The sequence below is a fragment of the Corvus kubaryi genome, unplaced genomic scaffold (assembly GCF_017639235.1).
Source record: "Corvus kubaryi isolate FWS band 111438036 unplaced genomic scaffold, C.kubaryi_AGA036_p1.0 136, whole genome shotgun sequence".
NCBI lineage: Eukaryota > Metazoa > Chordata > Aves > Passeriformes > Corvidae > Corvus > Corvus kubaryi.
The window spans coordinates 10260300-10279508 of NW_024580670.1; the positions used below are offsets into that span (position 1 = coordinate 10260300).

Below are 19209 nucleotides of genomic sequence, written 5' to 3' on the forward strand. Positions count from 1 at the left end.
AGTAACTCCTCAGAGCTCTGCAGCAAAGCAGCACCTGCAGCTCAGGAAGCATCTCCACTGCCAAGTGAAAGTATTTTGCAGTGCTACTGGCCACCGAACAAAACCCCAAAGTCACCAAGTTATCAAACTTGAACACCAGCAAGATTTGCTGCTAACACTAACTAGAGTCTACTGAGCATCTTTGCACAGTGTTGCAGTTAAACAATGCAACTTTAAGGTATTCCAGATCTTCTGGAATATACAGAAATGGTGTAAAACTGTTCTTTCAGTTTGAACTCACCTAAGTTCAATTCTGCATACCCAAACAGAAGCATGTTTAACTTCTTGAGCAAGCCCCCAGGCATGACAAGACAACTTGTTTCTCCATTTAAAAGATTACAACATGCACAAGTCCATAGAGGTTTTAGTACTGCATGGGATAAACAACGTAATTGAAGCCCAATAAAATCTCAGGCAACATAAACCACGAGGTCAGACACCAGAGAGTGTTGTATGCATTGTTTATTGAACTTCAAATTGCATGGTAAGTCACAGATTAAATAGTTAAAAACTGGTTACTATCGTACAATGTTCAGAACAGTCTTTCAAAACAGCTCTTTGGACAAAACTAAGAGCCAGATTCAAGCACAATTCCCCCAGGACAGAATGCCAGGGGTGGAGGAGAGCTTCAAACTACTGACAGTACACAACACTACACAAAGCACAGCAGGTCATTGCTCTGGGCTGCCACATGATTCAGAGCAGCTCTGTATAACACTTTCCACCTCCATGGGCAGGCACCTACTGTGTTAGTGGGACAGAGTCTGCTTCTCCAAGACTTCAGCATTCCACATAACAGCACAGACATAATTCTGGGTTCTGTGAGGTTTTAAACTACAGAGCTGAAACCAGATTTAAGCAAACTGACATGGTCTTGCACTTACGCTCTTCAGCCTTGACACACAAGACACCTACAACTCAAATTTTTATTTTAAAGATATGATGTCACCTGACGTCAAACAACTGTGAATGTGAACAACAGTGGTGTCTTAGGCTACGCTGAAGTTTTAGACTGCTTGGGATGGGAGACTAGTGCTTGAACTGCACCGCTCAACACTGCATCCTATTTATGCCATCTTGCCTCAATTGAGCATACAATTAAGTATAACAAAATGCATCAAAAAGATAAATCAGTCAAATGTAAACTGTTGGCAAGAATCACTCAATTATAATATTTGTCTTCTATTTCACGCATTTGTACAAGACACTGGAACTAGAAGCATTAGCTTTAATTTGTGCAATTTAAGAATTTCCTTCAGGAGGAGTTCAGTCATCTGACTAGACAAGAAGCTCCCAGCCTTGCCTGGCAGCCATCAGTCGTAGCTCACCTCACGAGAAGGTTCCGAGCTGCAACGTCAAAAAAGCACCGCAGTGCTGATTCCAAGCAAAGTCAGGATTTACAGTCCGAGATTTCCCTGCTGCATTACTGTTCCCATGTGCAACACAACTCACACTGAGGAAGCCTCTTGAAGGCACCACTCCCAGCTGCAGCACATACAGTGGTACTGATGCAAACGTTTTACTTTGCTGCAAAGCAGTTGGATGGATTAGAGCTTCCACAGGACCAAGAGTGCGCAACATGGAAACATGTAAAACAGCAGGTTTAACCTCAGCAGCCCTTCTGAGTGATGTCCTGTCCAGAAGATTTGGTAATATCCATTGTAGTGAACACCTGTAAGAGACCAAAAGAAGAGCTTATTTACCATTGCCTGCATCATCATCTGGCTGCTGATCTCCTCTTGGTAAAACCACCTTCAAGAGCAGGTTTTCAATCAGGCTGTGCCTTCCCCACTTCTTACCTCTGCACAAGTAGGATGGATACCAATTGTTTCATCAAGTAATTCTTTGGTGAGACCACATTTGATTGCAGCAGCAAAACCTTGGGTAACTTCACCAGCATTAGGCCCAAGAATATGCAGTCCTATCACACGATTCTGCAGAACAGATGAGAGAAAAACACAAGTCAGTACCAGGAAAGGTTTGACAAAAGCTCTAGTGTGTAACTCCCACTACACTAAAAATGTTATGCAAGCAGGTCAACAGCAGAGTCTTTAAGAAAAAATTAACTACTCCAAATAAAGTAGGTCTGCAGTTCTTTCCATTTCAAGAATACTCTCAGCATATCCATTCCAGCTTGCTACTTACATTGTCCTGTTTATTGCAGATAATCTTTGCATAACAGGTATTGTTATCTCTGCCTGGCACTGTCCATTCAAGTGGCCAAAATAAGCTGTGATAAACCTGTGAGAAAACAAGAAAAAGAGCATTAGAGTTTCATTAATTAATTCAGCCAGGCATAATTCTACTTTTTAGTATCTTTACAAATAGGTGGTTCGACATTTAACCCACTATATTCTTGTCTATAAGAAACTAGACAAGAGTAATTTTTGTTCCACTTAGCCCAGAGAGTCCATCCTCCAAAAGTCAGCAGAGGAAGACTTGACTCAAACCATGTAGCTCTGATTTAAATACTTGATAAAAACAGCAACAGCTACAATATACAGTGGTTGCAAATCGAACTTTGAGAAAGAGAAGTGCAAAATTAATATCCAGTTACTGTAAGTTTAAACCTATTATGCAAAACAGTTAACAGCAGATGCTCAATAATGTCAAGTGATTTTAAAAGATGTAAGGAATTAAGCACAAGGCATGCAAACAGCTTTAATGTAACTCCTCAGAGATGTGCAGGAGCCAGAAACTACCATAAAATGGGCAAGTTATGCCCAATATTCCTATAGACATATGGTAAGATCAGCAAAAAATCAATTCACTATTCAAGTACAGTGAACCAGCAGGAAACAGTTCATCCCAGGAGTTTGGTACACTTCAGCAAGAAGCCTTTAAATCATCACAACAAAAACCACCCCTACAGTTCTGCAACCCAAGTCTGGCCTCCTGAAGTCAAATGCTTCCTTCTCAGCCACCTGCAAATAGTTATGCATAATTGTCATGGCATTAAGTCCAGTCCTGGGTTTCTGTGAGTGCAGTACCTTGCTGGCCAGATGAAAACACAGCCACAACAGCTCTACCCATCTAAATTCTAATCTTGTTAACACTATGCCTTGAATATAAAGCAGCAAGGCCCAAGAAAAACACCCTCAAGCTACAAATTAATTGACTCTTGGGTGTTCTTACCTCCAAGTTTTGCTTTCCATATTCCTCTATGGCTCTTTCTTCAGGAAACCCACAGCTGCCATACTCTAAAGGGGTAAACACTGTTGTTGGTACATTGATATAGTCACACTAAAAATAACAAAAAAAATAATATTTAGACTATGCAAGTTCTATATAGTACATAACAGAAAAAGTTATATTAGCACTTTTTTCTTTTTTACTAAACACTTGCAGAGCTCACAGACAAGTGGATAAATTAATTCATGTTACTGCAATTTTGAGGCAAAAAGCTTAGAAATAAGTTGAAGTTGCATGCTTATAGCTTTACCTTTCTGGAACTACCCCCATAGAGCCTTTGGGCCAGCAGTCTCCCTGCCTGAATGGCAACTGGAGTAAGTTCAAGCTTTCCATCCAAGATATCCCCAATAGCATAAACGTAAGGCACATTGGTTTGTTCTTCATCATTTACAGGGACTTTCCCATTCCTTTAAAACAAACAGAAGACCACAGAATTCAGCATCACAACTTCCCTCAGATCTCTGCAAAAAGCAGAGGGGAGAAGCTCTATTCTAACTACTGAGCTCATTTCATTAAATATACTTATGCCTTTTTTACTTTAACTGCAAACTCTTCAGAGCATCAATCAGCTCCAACTCTTACAAAGGGCTGAAGTCTGTACTCAGTGGGCCAGTTCTGACATGAACAACAGTGCCTGGCTGATGACAGTCAAGCTATCCAACATCTTTGGACTCACAATCTTTCACCTGATTATTATACAGCTCTGTGCTTTAAGCACAATGACCAACTAGTAGGTATTAACTCAGAATAGTTATTTTACAAAGTACATACTAAAGAAATTAAATTAATGGACAACTGCACTCAAATCCAGCACAAAAAGAAGGTTTCAAAGGTTCACATAATTGCCATATATAAGAAGGAGAATTAAAAAAAAAATTAGAAAAACATCAGTATCATGAGGTATTTTTAAAGAGGTTAAAAAAAAATCCTTGCATTCAGTGGTTTAAGGGAGTTCAGCAATACTCACTTCTCATTGATTTTGACACCGATTGTCTGTAAACCAATATTCCTGGTACATGCATCACGACCAATGGCTAACAATACCTAAAAAACCCCAAAAATTAAATGCAGTAACTTTATGCAAGAGAAGTATATCACAAGATTTCCCTTGGTCTTTCAGTGAAAACACTAAAGCACATGAATAAAATGACTTCCAAATTTTTTTCCAAAAATTTGAAAGAGCCACCAACAGCTCAGTCTCCTCCATGTGCAATTTGTTTTAGAGATGCAACAAACAGAAAAACAAAGCAAAAATAGAAGCAACAACACTGTTTATATAAACTAAATTCCAGGCACATAAAGTTTCACCCATATTGCTGACAGGGTTCAACTAAAGACAAATACTGAATTTTCACTTTTTTTTTTCTGCCAGTAGTTTGCGTGAACAACTTTTTAAGCAGGATTTCCCTTCAAGTTGTTCAAGTATTTTAATACTTTTCATGTGCATCTATAGTCAGTTATTTCAAATCCAAAAATGCTTACAGTGTTATATTCTTCTTCAAGGATCTCTGGTCCCTCAGTAGACTTTGCTGTCACTTTCAGTCTTCCTGGCATTCCTTGCTCCAGCTGCTCAACCTGTGCAAATTTTTGTAAGCTTAGAATGACCTGAAGCAGCAGAGCTCACCTCCATTGTCATTCAAGCCTTGACCTGCTAATCTATCATTCAACAGTAAAAAAAGCTCAGTCTCATAAAACATTTATTTCTGCACAGAGCCAAAGCCTTCCCAGACAACAGCTGCATTTTACAAGTGCTGTGTAAAGTAACGTGTTAAGAGAAGAAAGCTGAAGGAAGCACTTGCCTGAACAGGTACAAACTTCCTGATGAACTTCACACCGTGTGTTTCCATGTGGGCACCGACTTTTTCTGCCATTTCTTGGTCAAAGCCCCGCAGAAGAATGGAACGCACCATCACTGTGACATCCAGACCCAGGCCAGCCAGGAACCCTGCACACTCCAGAGCCACGTAGGAAGCACCCACAACCAGAGTCTTGCCAGGGCAGTAAGGCAGGGAGAAGAGGTCATCACTGAAAAGAGAAGAAGTGTTAAGTTACAAGGTTCTTCCAACACAAGCTTGTTTGTCTTGGCAAACACTAGAGCAGACAAGTTCAGTCTATTGCGCCTTTTCATCCCACCTTGTAATGCAGAATTCTTTATCTCCAGGGATACCCAGATATCTTGGCCTTTCTCCTGTTGCCAGGACAAAAGTCTCTGCTGTGTGATAGGTTACTTGTCCTTTTCTGTTAGTTGCCTGTTGATGAAGACACAGTTAAGAGAGACATTTTCATATGCTGTAAGAAAAATTATGTAATTCTCCTTAATTATTGTAGAGACGCTTAAAAATCAAGAATATGCATTTTTAAACAAGAATTAATGCATTCAGAGATGCCACACAGGTCACTGAAGAACAACAGGTTTAAACAACAGACTATCAGGCTTTTCTCACGTTAGAGCATTTAAAATCACTTACTCTTTGGATCCTGCCCATTTTAACTACTAATTTGGATCGGATTATTTTTAACAACTTGACTTCCAAGTTCTAAAAAGCCACAACAAATTAAGACAACCCCCTTATTCCCCCAATAAAAGGCCAACACAATGCTAGGGACAGAATAACATCAATTACTCCTCAGGCTAATGTAAAAATTTAAAAAAAAAAAAAAAAGGTAACAAGTTACATAATTTCAGAGACATGAGACGGCCTAAGACCCAACCTTAAGTGAATTCTAACTAATTTGACCTCTAGAGACCCTTCGTCTTTGGAAATTTCATCTTGCCAATGGATCTCTCCCAAAATCTGACCTTCATTCTTGCTTTTTATTAATTTTTCAACAAAAATGAAGGGAAACTTTCTCCCAATCAAGTCAACAGGTAATTCAGGTTGGAAGGGACCTCAGGAGGTCACCTAGTCCAGCCTCCTGCTGTAAGTCCCTCTGTTCTACTTCATTTATTGACTAAGGACACTTAAGTGGATGCCCCGCATGCCTGAACACTTGAACAGGTGTGTACCACCTGAGGTAAATTGAATTTACTACTATCTTTCAGTGCTGGTCTCTTGGTTTAAAACACAAGTAGTTCAGCCTTGATGTTGAAAACAGACAATTACACTCACTGAATGCAATAGCTGCCTTCAACATGCACTTCTAGGTTAACCTTGCTACAGTATGATCACTTACAGCAAGATTGCCAGAACAAGCTTTGTCTTGCAAAACTGACACTTTAATTTGTATGCTGATACAGCACGAGGTTCTAGCCATGCTCTTATGCAAGTGCTTAGTCTAAATTTAATTTCAATTGTTTTTATGCTTCAGTATGAAGATTTTCCAAGTTGCAAAATCATACAGCTAGAGTTTCCTTTCTTTGCCCCCTCCTCACTCAGGTTGCTGAAGTCAGTCATGAAGGTAGAAACCGAGACCACCTTCCTCTATTCTCGCAAGACACAGGTTTACACATATCCACATCACTCTTACATAACTAGGTTTGCAAACATCGTGGCAGGTACTAAAGTAAAATAATTCTTTAAATCAATAACTTCACAAATGAGTTTTTAACTTCAGTTGACCTAACTTTGCAATGTTAAGATGAAGCCTTTTTGGTGTTGAATTTTATAAGGCAGTTCTAAAACATGAGTTTTCCCTCCCAACTAAGTATTTTAAATGCAGAGCATACCTTAATTTTGTGTGGTTCCACGAATTCTCCGTAAGAGTTGAGGTATGTCACAGACTTCTCTCTCAAGGACACTCGATAGCCCCAGTTTAATGAACCAATGTAGTTCTGAATTGCTTCTACCATGATCTCCCAGTTGTGTTTAACTGAAACAAGACAATTTCATATTTAAGGAAATAAAAGTGCAATGTACCTCTCAAGAAAAACTTAACTTATTCATTGTACATCATGCTAAGAAAACATTATCAGTAATGAAGATACATATTAAGGTCTTGTTCTACTATGTTAATACTTATGTGACTTGTTGCTATCTGAAATAAGCCCATTCTAGAAGTTCTGTCATTTATTTCATATAATATAGGGAACAAAACACAATTAACTTTCAATCCCAAAGGTGTCTGTGACTCAAGAAGGAGGACACCTTCTGATTCATCTATGAAAAGTACTGAACTCTGCATCTAATTTATTAAGTCCAAAGTACAAGAACAGTCTTGAGCTCAGCGTCTCATCTGTACAGTCTTGGTCTGTTCTCTGTTCTTACCGACCTTGTTCTTCATACTGCCACCCATACTTCCTTGAATCTTGGAGTGCCTGACCCAGAAGTGCTGCTTGATGCATCAGCTTCTTAGGGATGCAACCTACATTTACACACGTGCCACCAAGTCCTAAGATGGAAAGAACCACATTACTGCTCCCATGAACAGAATTTATGCTTTTCCTATCATGTACTTTGTATAATCATATATACTCATATCACTCCGTGAGGTTTGCTACAGTCACACAAGTGACATGAAATTTCTGTTGCAAATGACATTTAAAAGTACAATGAACACACTAAGCTTGTATTCGGTCTAAGAGGTTATTAGACTCACTGACCCAAGACAGGTACAGCATGTCAAACATAGACCCAGGTTACTTACTTCACAAGGCTTCAGATTTTAGTCAGGTTGTCAAGTAAGCAAGGCAAAAAGCCCAGAGTTCCTACAATTTAGTACCACCTATTATGTGGAATTTGAAATATGCCTGTTTTTGAAAGACTATCTAAAAGAGCACATTCATTCCTCGACTCAATAGAAATTTCACTCAAGCTCCTTACTCATTCTCAGCTGCCAACATCACTAATGAGGTCAGCCAGCAGCTGTCCCTAATTAGGGAAAGGTGAGACATACACAGCCATGTGGTCACTGTTCTAACAGGAGCCTACCAGTTGTCTACAAAATAGAACTAAAAGGCAAAATAACCCCACAAACATAAGAATGTGAACATGCACACACACACACTACCCAGACATGATTTGAAAGTGATCAAAGCTAGAAAAACATTTGACAAAGAACAACGCCCCAAACAGAAATAACCATCTAGAAAAACAGCAGGCAAGCCAGGAACACAACTTTGCTGTTATCTGTGTACCAGAATTAAAGGAATTTGGCCTCAATTCCTAAGAACACAAATCCATAATATGTAACATCTCAGTATGTATCACTGGTACTCACTCAAACATCATCAAATCCAAGACAACAAAAGCTTACCCCATGAGGTTCCAAGAGGCGTTGGAACAACATAATCTAATACCATTACTTTCTTTCCCAAGGCAGCAGCTTCCTATAAAAGATGGAGAAGACCAGTCAGCATTACTGAACCAAGCAAGCCTGTCCACTCATTTATGGTCATGATACACTTAGCACTAATAGAAGGCTTCTTTACTACCTTCATTAGTTAGTCATTATCATACACGGCTCTTCTATCTCCTTCACTAGACAAAAACTGAAATCCCTCAAGAATCCCTGGCTTTCTTTCAAACTTTGAATGGCTGCTTTCATGTTCAATGCTTCATCCAGATCATCCTATGCTGTCAAAAGCCATGATCTGAAAAAGGTATGAGATAGGCTCAGCAGCCTATGATTCTCTTCTACTTCAGCTAAAGAAATACTTATGCTGTTAGCTCTCCTTTTCTTTCAGAAGGACAGAACTCACTTGGCATGTTCATGGATGGAAAGAAAGGTGACAAACTGGAGACAGTTCAATGTGGCACCAGCATGATGTTCAGGGGGCTGGAGCACACACCCTATGACAAGGCCAAGGGAATTTGACATGTTCAGCCTGGAGAAAAACTGAATTTGAAGGGGTCCCAAGAGCAACTTTCCAATACCTATGAGAAGTACATTAAGATGACTGTGCCAGGCTCTTCGCACTGGCCAAGTAGCAAAGGGACAAAAGACAGTGGCTGTAGGTTGAAACAACAGACTCAGTCTGCATATAAAGAACTTTCACACCATGAGGACAATCCAACAGGTTTCCCAGAAAGGCTGTGGCATCTCCACCCCCCGCTCATTTCAAGAGCCAAATGAATGAGTTCCTGCATAATCTTGTGTGACCTCACAGCTGACCTTGCTTGGAGCAGGAGCTTACATTAGATATTCTTCTAATGTCCATTCCAACCCAAATAAGCCTATTCCTCTATCCAAGGAATTACCAGGTACACATTGTTTGAACTTTCAAGCACTTCAATTAAATCTCTTTAAGAACTCCTGCACAGCAACTGGCTCAAACAAGGTTTAGCTGGTTGTCTTGTGTTTTGCAAATACCACTGAACAATTTGGCAATTAGCACCAAGTTTACAACTGATGTCCCAGAAGGTACTGTGAGAAAAGATCTGAACATGCTGAAAATACACAATTGGTCAACTGAAGAATTCCACTGTCAGCTTCTCCTGCCTGCTTTATACTTTCTAATGAAGGTTGCATGCTTGGCTGTATCGTTCAGCAATTGTCAAGGCTGTCAAGAACAACTTCACCCTGCCCAAAATATAAACTGACAGTTTAGGATATCTGTCTGGTATCCTGACATCCCATCTGAGAGAGGGGAAACATGTGTCCAAATCCCTTGGATAGCAGAGAAAACTGAATTCAGACCTTAGGTCCTGAGGCACTCTGAACAACAGCTAATTGTGTAAGGGCCACACAACTTCAGTTTCCCTTTCTGAGAAAGCAGCTAAAAAGGGAACTAAAGAGTGAACCAGCTCCTTGAAGGGAGCTGCTGCAAGCACTTAATTTTAGATGACTGGTGATCCTGAATCCTCAACTGTCAAAAGGCTTCAAGAGTAGCCCTTTTCTAGATTACTGTTTGGAAGTGCCTGTGTATTACATATGCAGAAGAGATAGTTAAAAAACATTTGGTTCCACCTTCAGCAAGAAAACTAAAACCTATTATTAGGATCAAGATCTGAATAGACATTGTCTTGAAACTGGTCCTTTAAACCATTATCTCCTGAGTGAGAACATTACTAGACCACTACTGGTTCATTAACTAACAAGTTGAACAGTAATACTCATCAAAATATAGACTGTTTTATACCAACATAATTAACAGACAGATTAAGTTTTGAAGAACTTTTATGTACAACTTGTCCTTTAATGCCATTTTCACATCATACCTTAGAACAGGCAAGTCCACCTGAGCCACCACCAATAATAATGAGATCATATTCATAGGGTTCTGTAATTTGGTTGTCCCCAAGGAGTTTCTGCAGTGATCCATCCTGATAAGCCTAGGAGAGAAAAAGAAAAAAATAATCAAATCAGCACACATGTTTCTGAGCAAACAACTGGTAACACTGCCTCCTCTGACCTACATCACCCAGTCTACTGTGTTACACAAAATTTAACTATGATCAAACAGCAAATTCACTCAGTCTTGTCTACTTCCAGCTGATTTTAAAAGTCAAGTTACCTGATATGTTGCATCACAGCCCCCAACGTGAGTTCCATTCACAAATACATTAGGTACTGTCCTCTGATTAGTCAGCTCTGCCAACACTTGCTGAATACTGGCTCCGTCATCTAAGAACAAAAGAAATGTGTACATTATAAACAGATTTCAGGAAGAGAGCTTTTAGAACAACCTGAAGTATTAAAGGTTTGCACTGTGATACAATGCAGGCCTGCCAAGACAACAATTCTATTATAAACATTCCATTTGCAGTTTCCTGGACATAAGCAAGTCTTCAGAAACTACTTCTCAAAGGAGCAGGCTGAAACACAGGACTTAAATTGGTGTTTCAAGCCACAATTCTACAGAATGGAATAAAACTGAAGTAGTAAGAGTTTAATTCTTGTATTTCATGGATTTTTATGTGTCTCTGACAGTGTCACACTTGGTACTAAACAAAAATTCTTTTCCAACTATCACAGAAGATCATACAGACACCTTTTCTTTCATAAGAACTATCTTATTTTGGAGTATGTTCTGTGCACAGGCACATAATTTTGTCCAGCAGCTTTGTATTATGAGACTATGGGTAAGGGAAGTATGAACATGCTTTTCTACTTACCCTAAAGCTACCTTCCTACTTTTTCTACCTACCACACTGTCAGAAACTTCCTAGTTTTAAAATTATCATTGCTTGACCTGACCTGTAATCTGAATCATCAGCACCTACACACAAGCTCAGTTTGGATCTCTCAGCAGTAAATGTGGGAATGGGATTCTACAATAATCACTTTGATTAAGATCTTTTTATTCCAAGGTTGTATCTATTTAGCATCAGTAATCGGAGCAACTGCAAGGGAAATACATTATTAATTAGAAGTAACTCCAGAAAAAATAAGGCTACGTGTTGTACTTTACATATCTTGGGCTATAATTAATTCACAGTATGACAACTGGAATAAAAAGTAAAAATAACTAAGAAGAGACAAATAAATATCTGTATTTCTCCCAAACATTGCTTAGGCAAAAAAAAAAAACTTCAAAAAGGCATTAGACCTTTAAAAAAAGCATTGGAAACTTATGTTTTATACAGAAAAAAAATTAATAACAGACACTCAACAGCTTAACAAAAGTGCATTTAACAGTTTACTAAGAACCATGTAAGAAACTATTCGTTCCTAAAACTACATTAAAAGCAACATGCATTACATCCATAGACAGATAAGGCACTGCACATGTCCTAAAACTAAGGCAGCTTGAACTTTAAGAAAAAAAACAACTTGAAACTAGCAGCAGCCAAGTTACTGGAATTTACCCTTCCTTCCAGTGACTCAGCACCTTTCCCAAAGAAGGTCACCCATATACCAAGTCAAACATTAACGATTCATCTGAAGCCACAAGAGAACCAGGAGTAGGAAAAAATATCACAGGCTTTTCCCCCAGAAGTCATAGCTCCTCGGAGAGAAATCAGGTCTCACATTCTCTATCAGCTGATGATGTTTACAGAGAGTCAAAGACTTCAGTTACACTAAAAATACATCCTGTATTAAAATCCACATTGAAGCCTAATTGCTTTTATCTCTGCATATATAAAAATGTATTTTACTTCTTTCACATATCCCCCCAATTAGTTTAAGACAGCTTAAGGAATCATGCAGAGTCACTAATTTTTAGTTACATGAAGCAGCAGCACGTGACACATTTTTTTTCTCCTACTCACCAGTTACATCCAGTTCCAGAGCATAGTATTCCACACGCATGGAGTGGAAGAGTTCCTTCACCTGCAAAGGAACAGACACCATGGCAGTGCAAAAGTTTCTCAGCTCAGGGTAAAACTTCACTGATGGACACACACAGGTAACCTCTACGCTCAGCTACTGTGCTCTGAGGCACAGGCTCTACATATTTAGTAGTTTGGCACTTTTATGTTTTGCATGTTCCTCACTTAAAGCCAGGGCATTTAACTTTCCAATACAAGTTCCACCACCTTAAGAGAAAGTTTCTAGATACAATTTGCTCAGCTGCTGACTTCTCCACGCCTGACATACCAAAAGCCATGGAAGTGACTGCCGTATAAAAAAGCGAAGAGATATAAAGCAGCAGCAAGACTCTTTGGTGATATTAAAAAAAAAAAACAAACTAAAAGAAAAAGGGAGTAGAGGATAACATGCAAACCAAAACACTGTCAAGGAAATGAAAAAAAAAGGAGACTGTAAAAAGCTGCAGAAGGAAGTAACACTTTCCAAATGTATTCAGCACTCAGCTGGGTGTTTTCCTAACCTCAGTTCTGGATGGACAGAGTGTACCATTACCTGATTCAAATCAGGCAGCCTTTTAGTAACAAGATTTTTACAGTAACATTTTTTGTTAAACTGGCATGTGAAAACAGCTCTAGCAATAACCACTGAATGCCTGTGGAATGGACCCACTTGCCATCATGGAGTCTGAACATTTTTCAACCAGCTTTCTGATGAACGCCAAGTTTATTGCCAGAGCTTCACTAAGAGTATGTTGAGTCACATCTAGTAAGTCTTAAGATGTCTAACACACAAGGAATAAAATGTTTTTAATATTGCTGTGATTCACACTGTTACTATGCTGAAGACTGAGTATTCCAGTGTTTTCTGATAAAGTTTCAGCTTCATGCAGATAAACAGGAAGATTTTGTATTCTGTACCAACTACAAATTAAGTTTCTTACCACATCATAAATCAACCGCAATGCACAAAAAAAGCTCTGCTTCTGTAACTGATTATATTGGTTCTATAGTTATAGGATAATGGAAGTTCTAAGGGACCTTTTCAGGCCATCTGCATGAACCTCCCGCTCAAAGCAGAGCCAAATGTGAAGGCTGACCACATTGCTCAAGCACTGTCCTCTCATTCTGAACACAAGGACAGAGATGCCTCCCTGGGCTGGCTCAACATTTGACCACCCTCACAGTAAAGAACTTCCATTTTATCCCACTGCAGTGCCTGTCATTGCACCTTATGTTTGTTGATACTTGTCCTTTCACTCTGCAACTCAAAGAACAGTCTGGTTGTCTTCCCGCTTGTCAGCTGAAGGTAGCAACTAAAACCCCTGCTTAGCCTTATCAAGGCTCAACAAACAGAGCTCCTCCTTCAAACATCCAGTGTGTGTGACACTCCAGTCCTTTAACCATCTAGATGACCCTTGAAAATTTTTGTCCTAAGCTCACCACTACCTTCAGGCTTGCTTCCTGGAATGATTATGGCTACAGGCAGAATGAAAGGGAAACAGCAGTGGAACCCCTCCAGACCTCCTGCTCTGCATCTGCATCCCAAGCTAAATGCCATGCAAGATCTAAAAAGCAAAGCTGAAAGTGATTGCTGCCAGTAAGTGTTAAGAATGCGGAGGCAAGTCACAAAATTAGCTGCTTGGCTGCTGGTTTAGTTTGCAGCAAAGCAGCAGAGTAACAGGCAAGTGTTCATTAGTTTGTTTTCTTTTTTAAAAAACTTTGCCAGACCATTGCAACAGCAGCTGGCAGGAGGGAGAACAGGACAGAACATTACTAAATCAAGAAAGATTACACTCAAGAAAGGACAAATTTAAGGCATTTAGGCCACCTTTATTCTCTACTGAAGATACTGAGTAGAGAGAAAATATATCAGACAAATGTCAGCATCGTAATTAGAACTAACTATTGCAGTTTATACTTATGAACAAATCAGACTTGTGTTGTGCTAATGAAACTGAAAAAAGGAACATAGCAAGCACATGAGCAGTTACAAAATCTCCAATACAGGCATGAGATAACAGATTACTTCGGTTTGGAAAAGGAAATGATTAGGAGGAGTAGAAAGATAATACACTAATCATGAGTAACATCTAGATAAGGTGAACAGGAAATGATTTCTCAGAAATACTCACTGGAGCACTCAGCAATAACTGCACTTACCAGAAAACAATTTTGAAATGAAAAGGAAGTAGACCTCCCTAGGGAACACAACCAGAGAACTTACTGCTACTTGGCATCGTAAAAGCCAAAATTAAAATGAGATCAAAGGAGTTATTAGAGCAACTAACGAAAAAGAAGATCCACTGAAAACTTTTCACTCAATATAGCTAATACAAACTCAGGTAAAGGAATTCCTGTGTCACACACACAGCACTGGAAACTTCAGCAGCCCACTGGGAAATTTTCTTCCCTGTAAGAAGTTTTGGCTCAAAGCCAAAACTGTTATTTCTCCGAATGTCTGGGATGGGATACAAGGTTGCAGGGTTACTGATATAACCATTTACTTCCCTTCTCACCAATGCAATGGCCTCAGTTACCTACTAAACTCTTTCAGTTTTAACAAAAAGTGATAGACTAGAAACACTTCCAAATATTATTAAACAACAGATAATTCCTCTGAAACCAAGAAATTGGTCTAACTTTAGAAAACTCTTCCCAGAGATGCTGTCTGTTACTAGGGTAGCTAAGCAGGTTTGAAATAAGCTTCATACCATAAAATTATAATGGTACCTCCTAGGTCTGCTTTTCCAAGTATCAGCTAACATTCTATAACAACTACAGCTGAATTGGCCAGAATCCCCTGAGGACAGAGAATGTAATCTGTAATAGCATAAAATATAACCAAAGTAACCAGTAAATTCTATGCAATCACAGCTGTTATTCTTGAAATTTCAACACATCACAGTCTTCAGCCTTGCCATTTTTTCATGCTAAAAAATCTATGTTTTCTTTAAGCATTTCTACCTTACTTATTATTTTTTCTGGGTGCTAAGAAATTGAAGGAACAGCCAAGTTAAGTTATGACACGGAAGTAATTCTACCACCACCCCCTCTCCACCACTGCCCTGTTAAAGCAGTTGAACAACAAATTGCATTTGCAGAAGAACAACAGCACAATTGCCAAGTCATGCTATTAGCTAACCTAAATACAATCACCTACTCAATTCACTTAGGGAATTTATTTGCAGTTCTGTTTCTGAAGAAAAGTGCAATTTTAATTTTCTTCTAGCATGGCTACCTCCACTTGAAATAGAGAATTCTTTCCACCCCCAAATTAGGTCCTTTCAGAGCACGAGCACATCTTTAGTTTTTCAATTAATCCTACCAAAAGCACATTGCTAACAACCATCCACAGTAAAAGACAACACAATGCACACTATTCATATCTGTCTGAGAGCTCAGAACTATGTGATTACAGGCTAAGCACCCAAGCTGTAACTACACTTTCAAATTATATGCACTTCATTAATTCTATAGACTAGATCAGCTAGCAAGAATACTGCATTACTCATTGTTTTCCCAGTCCTTTCACTAATTTCTAAGTCTTTGGTAGGAGGGGTTGTTAATACCCTTAGTGTTATAGATATTTCTCTGTTTTATCACTTGATGTCTCATGTGATGCTTCCTTCTTCCATAAACTTTCTTCTTCTAATTCTCTGTCTGCAATCTATACCCTTTTCTTCACATTTACTTTGTTATATTATCTTTCTGTTCTGTTCCAAGAGGGAAAATAAGCCAAGGAAACCTGCCTACCAGGGCAGTCAGCTCTTCTTCCCCCAGCCCTGTTTATCACCTGTTCCTTCATAAAAATTCATGCAGGGTTTTTCAACTCCCCCTCCTAGAAGGGGCCATGAGAGAGGGCACTCCTCCTCCCTGTATTCATTCTTCCCCTTTGCAGGACAATAAAGATAATATTTCTCATATCTGATTGCTTCCCTGAAGCAAGCAATACTGCCTAATGGAGAAGCTATGAACAAATGCAGGAAAGAACAATCTGGAATTTAATTACTGGACTACAACCAAGTCTTTTTCCCCCCCTCAAGCTTCTTGTCTTAGTCTAGAGCCTCTGCAACACCACAAACAGATGAAGGAAAAAGGAACAAGGTTTAAAAAGTTACCGTGCCATTGGGTGATCCCAAACCCACTGAACTGAGTGCCATGAGCATCAACACTTGCAATCACGATCACTAAAAGCACACAGGGCAATACTGACAGGCACAACTAAGTATTTCTCAGTGGGCAACACTGAAGTCCTCAAGAAATGATTTCTCCTCAGCACACTGATAATACTTTTGTCAACTAGACTAGACTGGAGCAAGACTCCAACTCTTCATTTACTGAAGCTTCCAGTAAGTTGTTAAGTAAGTTTTAGAAGGATTTGAGCTACCTACTATGCTCTACTGTCTGCCAAAAGCTTCTTAGACATATGGCATTGGTTTGGTCTATCCCCCCAATCACAGAAGCTTCCTTTCTCAAAACCTCAGTTAAGCTGCAAGTGAGGATATACTAAGTTTTCTACAAGGGAGTCATAATATCTCTTCCCTCCACAGAGTTCCCAGAACTAAACCTAACGTAGAAGTGGGAGTGAGGCTTCTGAGTATTTTCCTGGTTATCAGTTCTAGTGAGGAACACCAGGACTTGATCCAGCAGTTCCAATTACGTTCTTCCACCACGGCCATGTCTAATATGGTAGTGTGAGATTTAAATAAAATGTCATAACATAATTTTTGTAAACATCGAAGAAACCCAAGGCCTACAAAGCCCCAGACTCTGTGTGGACTATGACCAGTGTGTTGGTATCATAAAACTCTAATGAAGGTCCTAAGTTTTTTTAATGACTTTGGCTAACTAGTTATAGCCACCCTATGACCCTGATGCACAATCAAGGCTAAAAGATATTTTTCTCTAAACATCACAACTAACCAAAAGTGCTTTTCTCTTCTTTTAAACACACACTGCAACCAGGATTTAGAACTTACGCAGCTGCTATAGAGTCAACCTTCCTCAAACTTATAAAGAGCAGAAAACTTAACCTATTCCCCCCCGCGGAGATCAGCTTTGTCCAAGCTGAACACCAGTGTGGTACCCAGCTTTCCAGGGAGAAAGGAACACAGCCAGCACCCTGAGCTCCGAGCAGTTGTAGAGCTGAGGAACAAGCACACTGCGCAGAACTCTCCACACATCCATCTCCCAGCGCGGTCAAAGGTAAAGAACTACCACGAACACCACGGATATTCGTCTACTTTCAAGCCTGGTAAGTGGTTTTCCAGGGCTGGCACGTGGTGCTGGAGCGGGATGGATACAGCGCCGCTTCTGCACGCTCCAAACCCCATAGGTGCCGCCGCCGGCAGCAGCCACCGCATCCCCACACCGCCTGCCCTCAGCCCCGCTTCCCTGCGCCCTGCCCGGGCCGAGCGGGCGCCCTCGGGGCACAGGTCCCGTATATCCCTCGGGGGGAGGGCCCGCGGGGGACCGCGCCGAGCGGGCTCCCACCGCCACCGCCGCTGCCTCACCTTGTTGCAGTAGGGGCAGTAGCTCTTGCTGAAGATCATGACGCGGTGGGAGGCGATGAGGGTCCGCACGCGGAGCTTCAGCCCGTCCCAGTCCGGGAGCCGGGTCTGTCCCGGCGGCGGCGCCATGGCTGGACCGGCGCCTTCCCCGCGGCGGCCGCGCTGACCCTCAGCCGCGCCCGCCCCTTCCGCAGCCGGCAGCGTGACGGCCCGGGCCGACCTATTCGTAGGGAGCGGGGGGGGACAACATGCCAAGAAGGGCTCTCCGCCGTGCATTTCAGCCACAAGCACTACGAATCGCTGCAAAATAACAAAAACTCTTTTATTCCATATGAGAAAGTGTTACTATTCGCCTAAAGGCTACGTAGAGAAGGATAAAATGGCGTTGTTTAAGCCTCTATCCCCTCTGCGAGGGGGCGTGCAGTGAGCCAACAGGAGGGCGGCGAGAGCGCGCATGAGCGGCGAGAGGGCGGTGCCGGGCGGGGCGCGGGGCCGTGCCGGGCGGGGCCGCCTCAGCGCCCGCTCGGCCGGGGCTGGAGGGGGCGGTCAGTGCTGGGCAGGGCAGCCGGGGCGGGGGGTGGCGTGGGGGTCGTTCTTTGCCCCCTCACGGACCGCCCAGCCCCGAGCCGGCAGCGATTGCCCCATGCCGCGGCCTGGAACAATCGGCGTGTCCCGGGGCGGCCGGGTTTGACCTGCCTGGCTGCCCTCTTAAGTTAAGGCGAACTATGGGGGGAAAGCTGCTTCCTCCACCTGCCTTCCCCTGCCCCTTGGGTCTCCTGCACAGGGAGGAGAACGGGCACAGGTGGAGCGTCTCTTATAATAAAACGGATTATTAGCCAAGAGAGCAGAAAAAGTTTCATTTTCTTACACGTTGCGAGGTTACAGGAAGGGCATGGTGGAGCATCTGATACTGCTTGTTACATACATCTCTGATGAGATGGACTAGTCTCTCCCCAAGAACCGCAGTAATTGCCAGGGCTGAAGGGTGGAAGGGGCCGCTGTCCTGGGCAGAGCTGTGGGCAGAGCCCGAGTGAGGGCACGGGGCAGGAGCAGCCCCGCCTGGTCACTGCCCTGTGTCCGAGGGCTTTGGCTGGGCACTGGAGGTGGCGTGCCAAGGCCCCGAGAGCTCGGGCACAGGGCTTTGGCTGGGCACTGGAGGTGGTGTGCCAAGGCCCCGAGAGCTCGGTCATCTCCCCGCAGAGCAACCCGGTGTGTGCCGATTGCAGCAATAGCTTTCTGTGAGCAATCATAAGGGGTTGTCCTGGTTTAAGAACTTCACTAAATCAAACCCTGCCAGCTTCTGAATGACAGGAGTTATTTTCTGTAGGTGAGGAAGG

General features: G+C 41.5%; 1 protein-coding gene across 1 annotated transcript; it reads right to left on the reverse strand.

The window, feature by feature from the left end:
• Positions 1 to 483: 483 nt before the first annotated feature.
• Positions 484 to 18275, reverse strand: TXNRD3 (thioredoxin reductase 3). The gene is made up of 16 exons (XM_042016823.1): positions 17876 to 18275; positions 12324 to 12384; positions 10625 to 10734; positions 10329 to 10442; positions 8425 to 8497; positions 7441 to 7560; positions 6899 to 7041; positions 5365 to 5480; positions 5031 to 5256; positions 4714 to 4806; positions 4199 to 4275; positions 3482 to 3638; positions 3175 to 3282; positions 2185 to 2280; positions 1839 to 1973; positions 484 to 1711 (listed from the first exon to the last, which is right to left on the reverse strand). The coding sequence occupies exons 1-16, from the start codon at positions 18146 to 18148 to the stop codon at positions 1649 to 1651; spliced, it is 1965 nt and encodes a 654-aa protein (XP_041872757.1). The 5' UTR covers positions 18149 to 18275; the 3' UTR covers positions 484 to 1648.
• Positions 18276 to 19209: the final 934 nt, after the last annotated feature.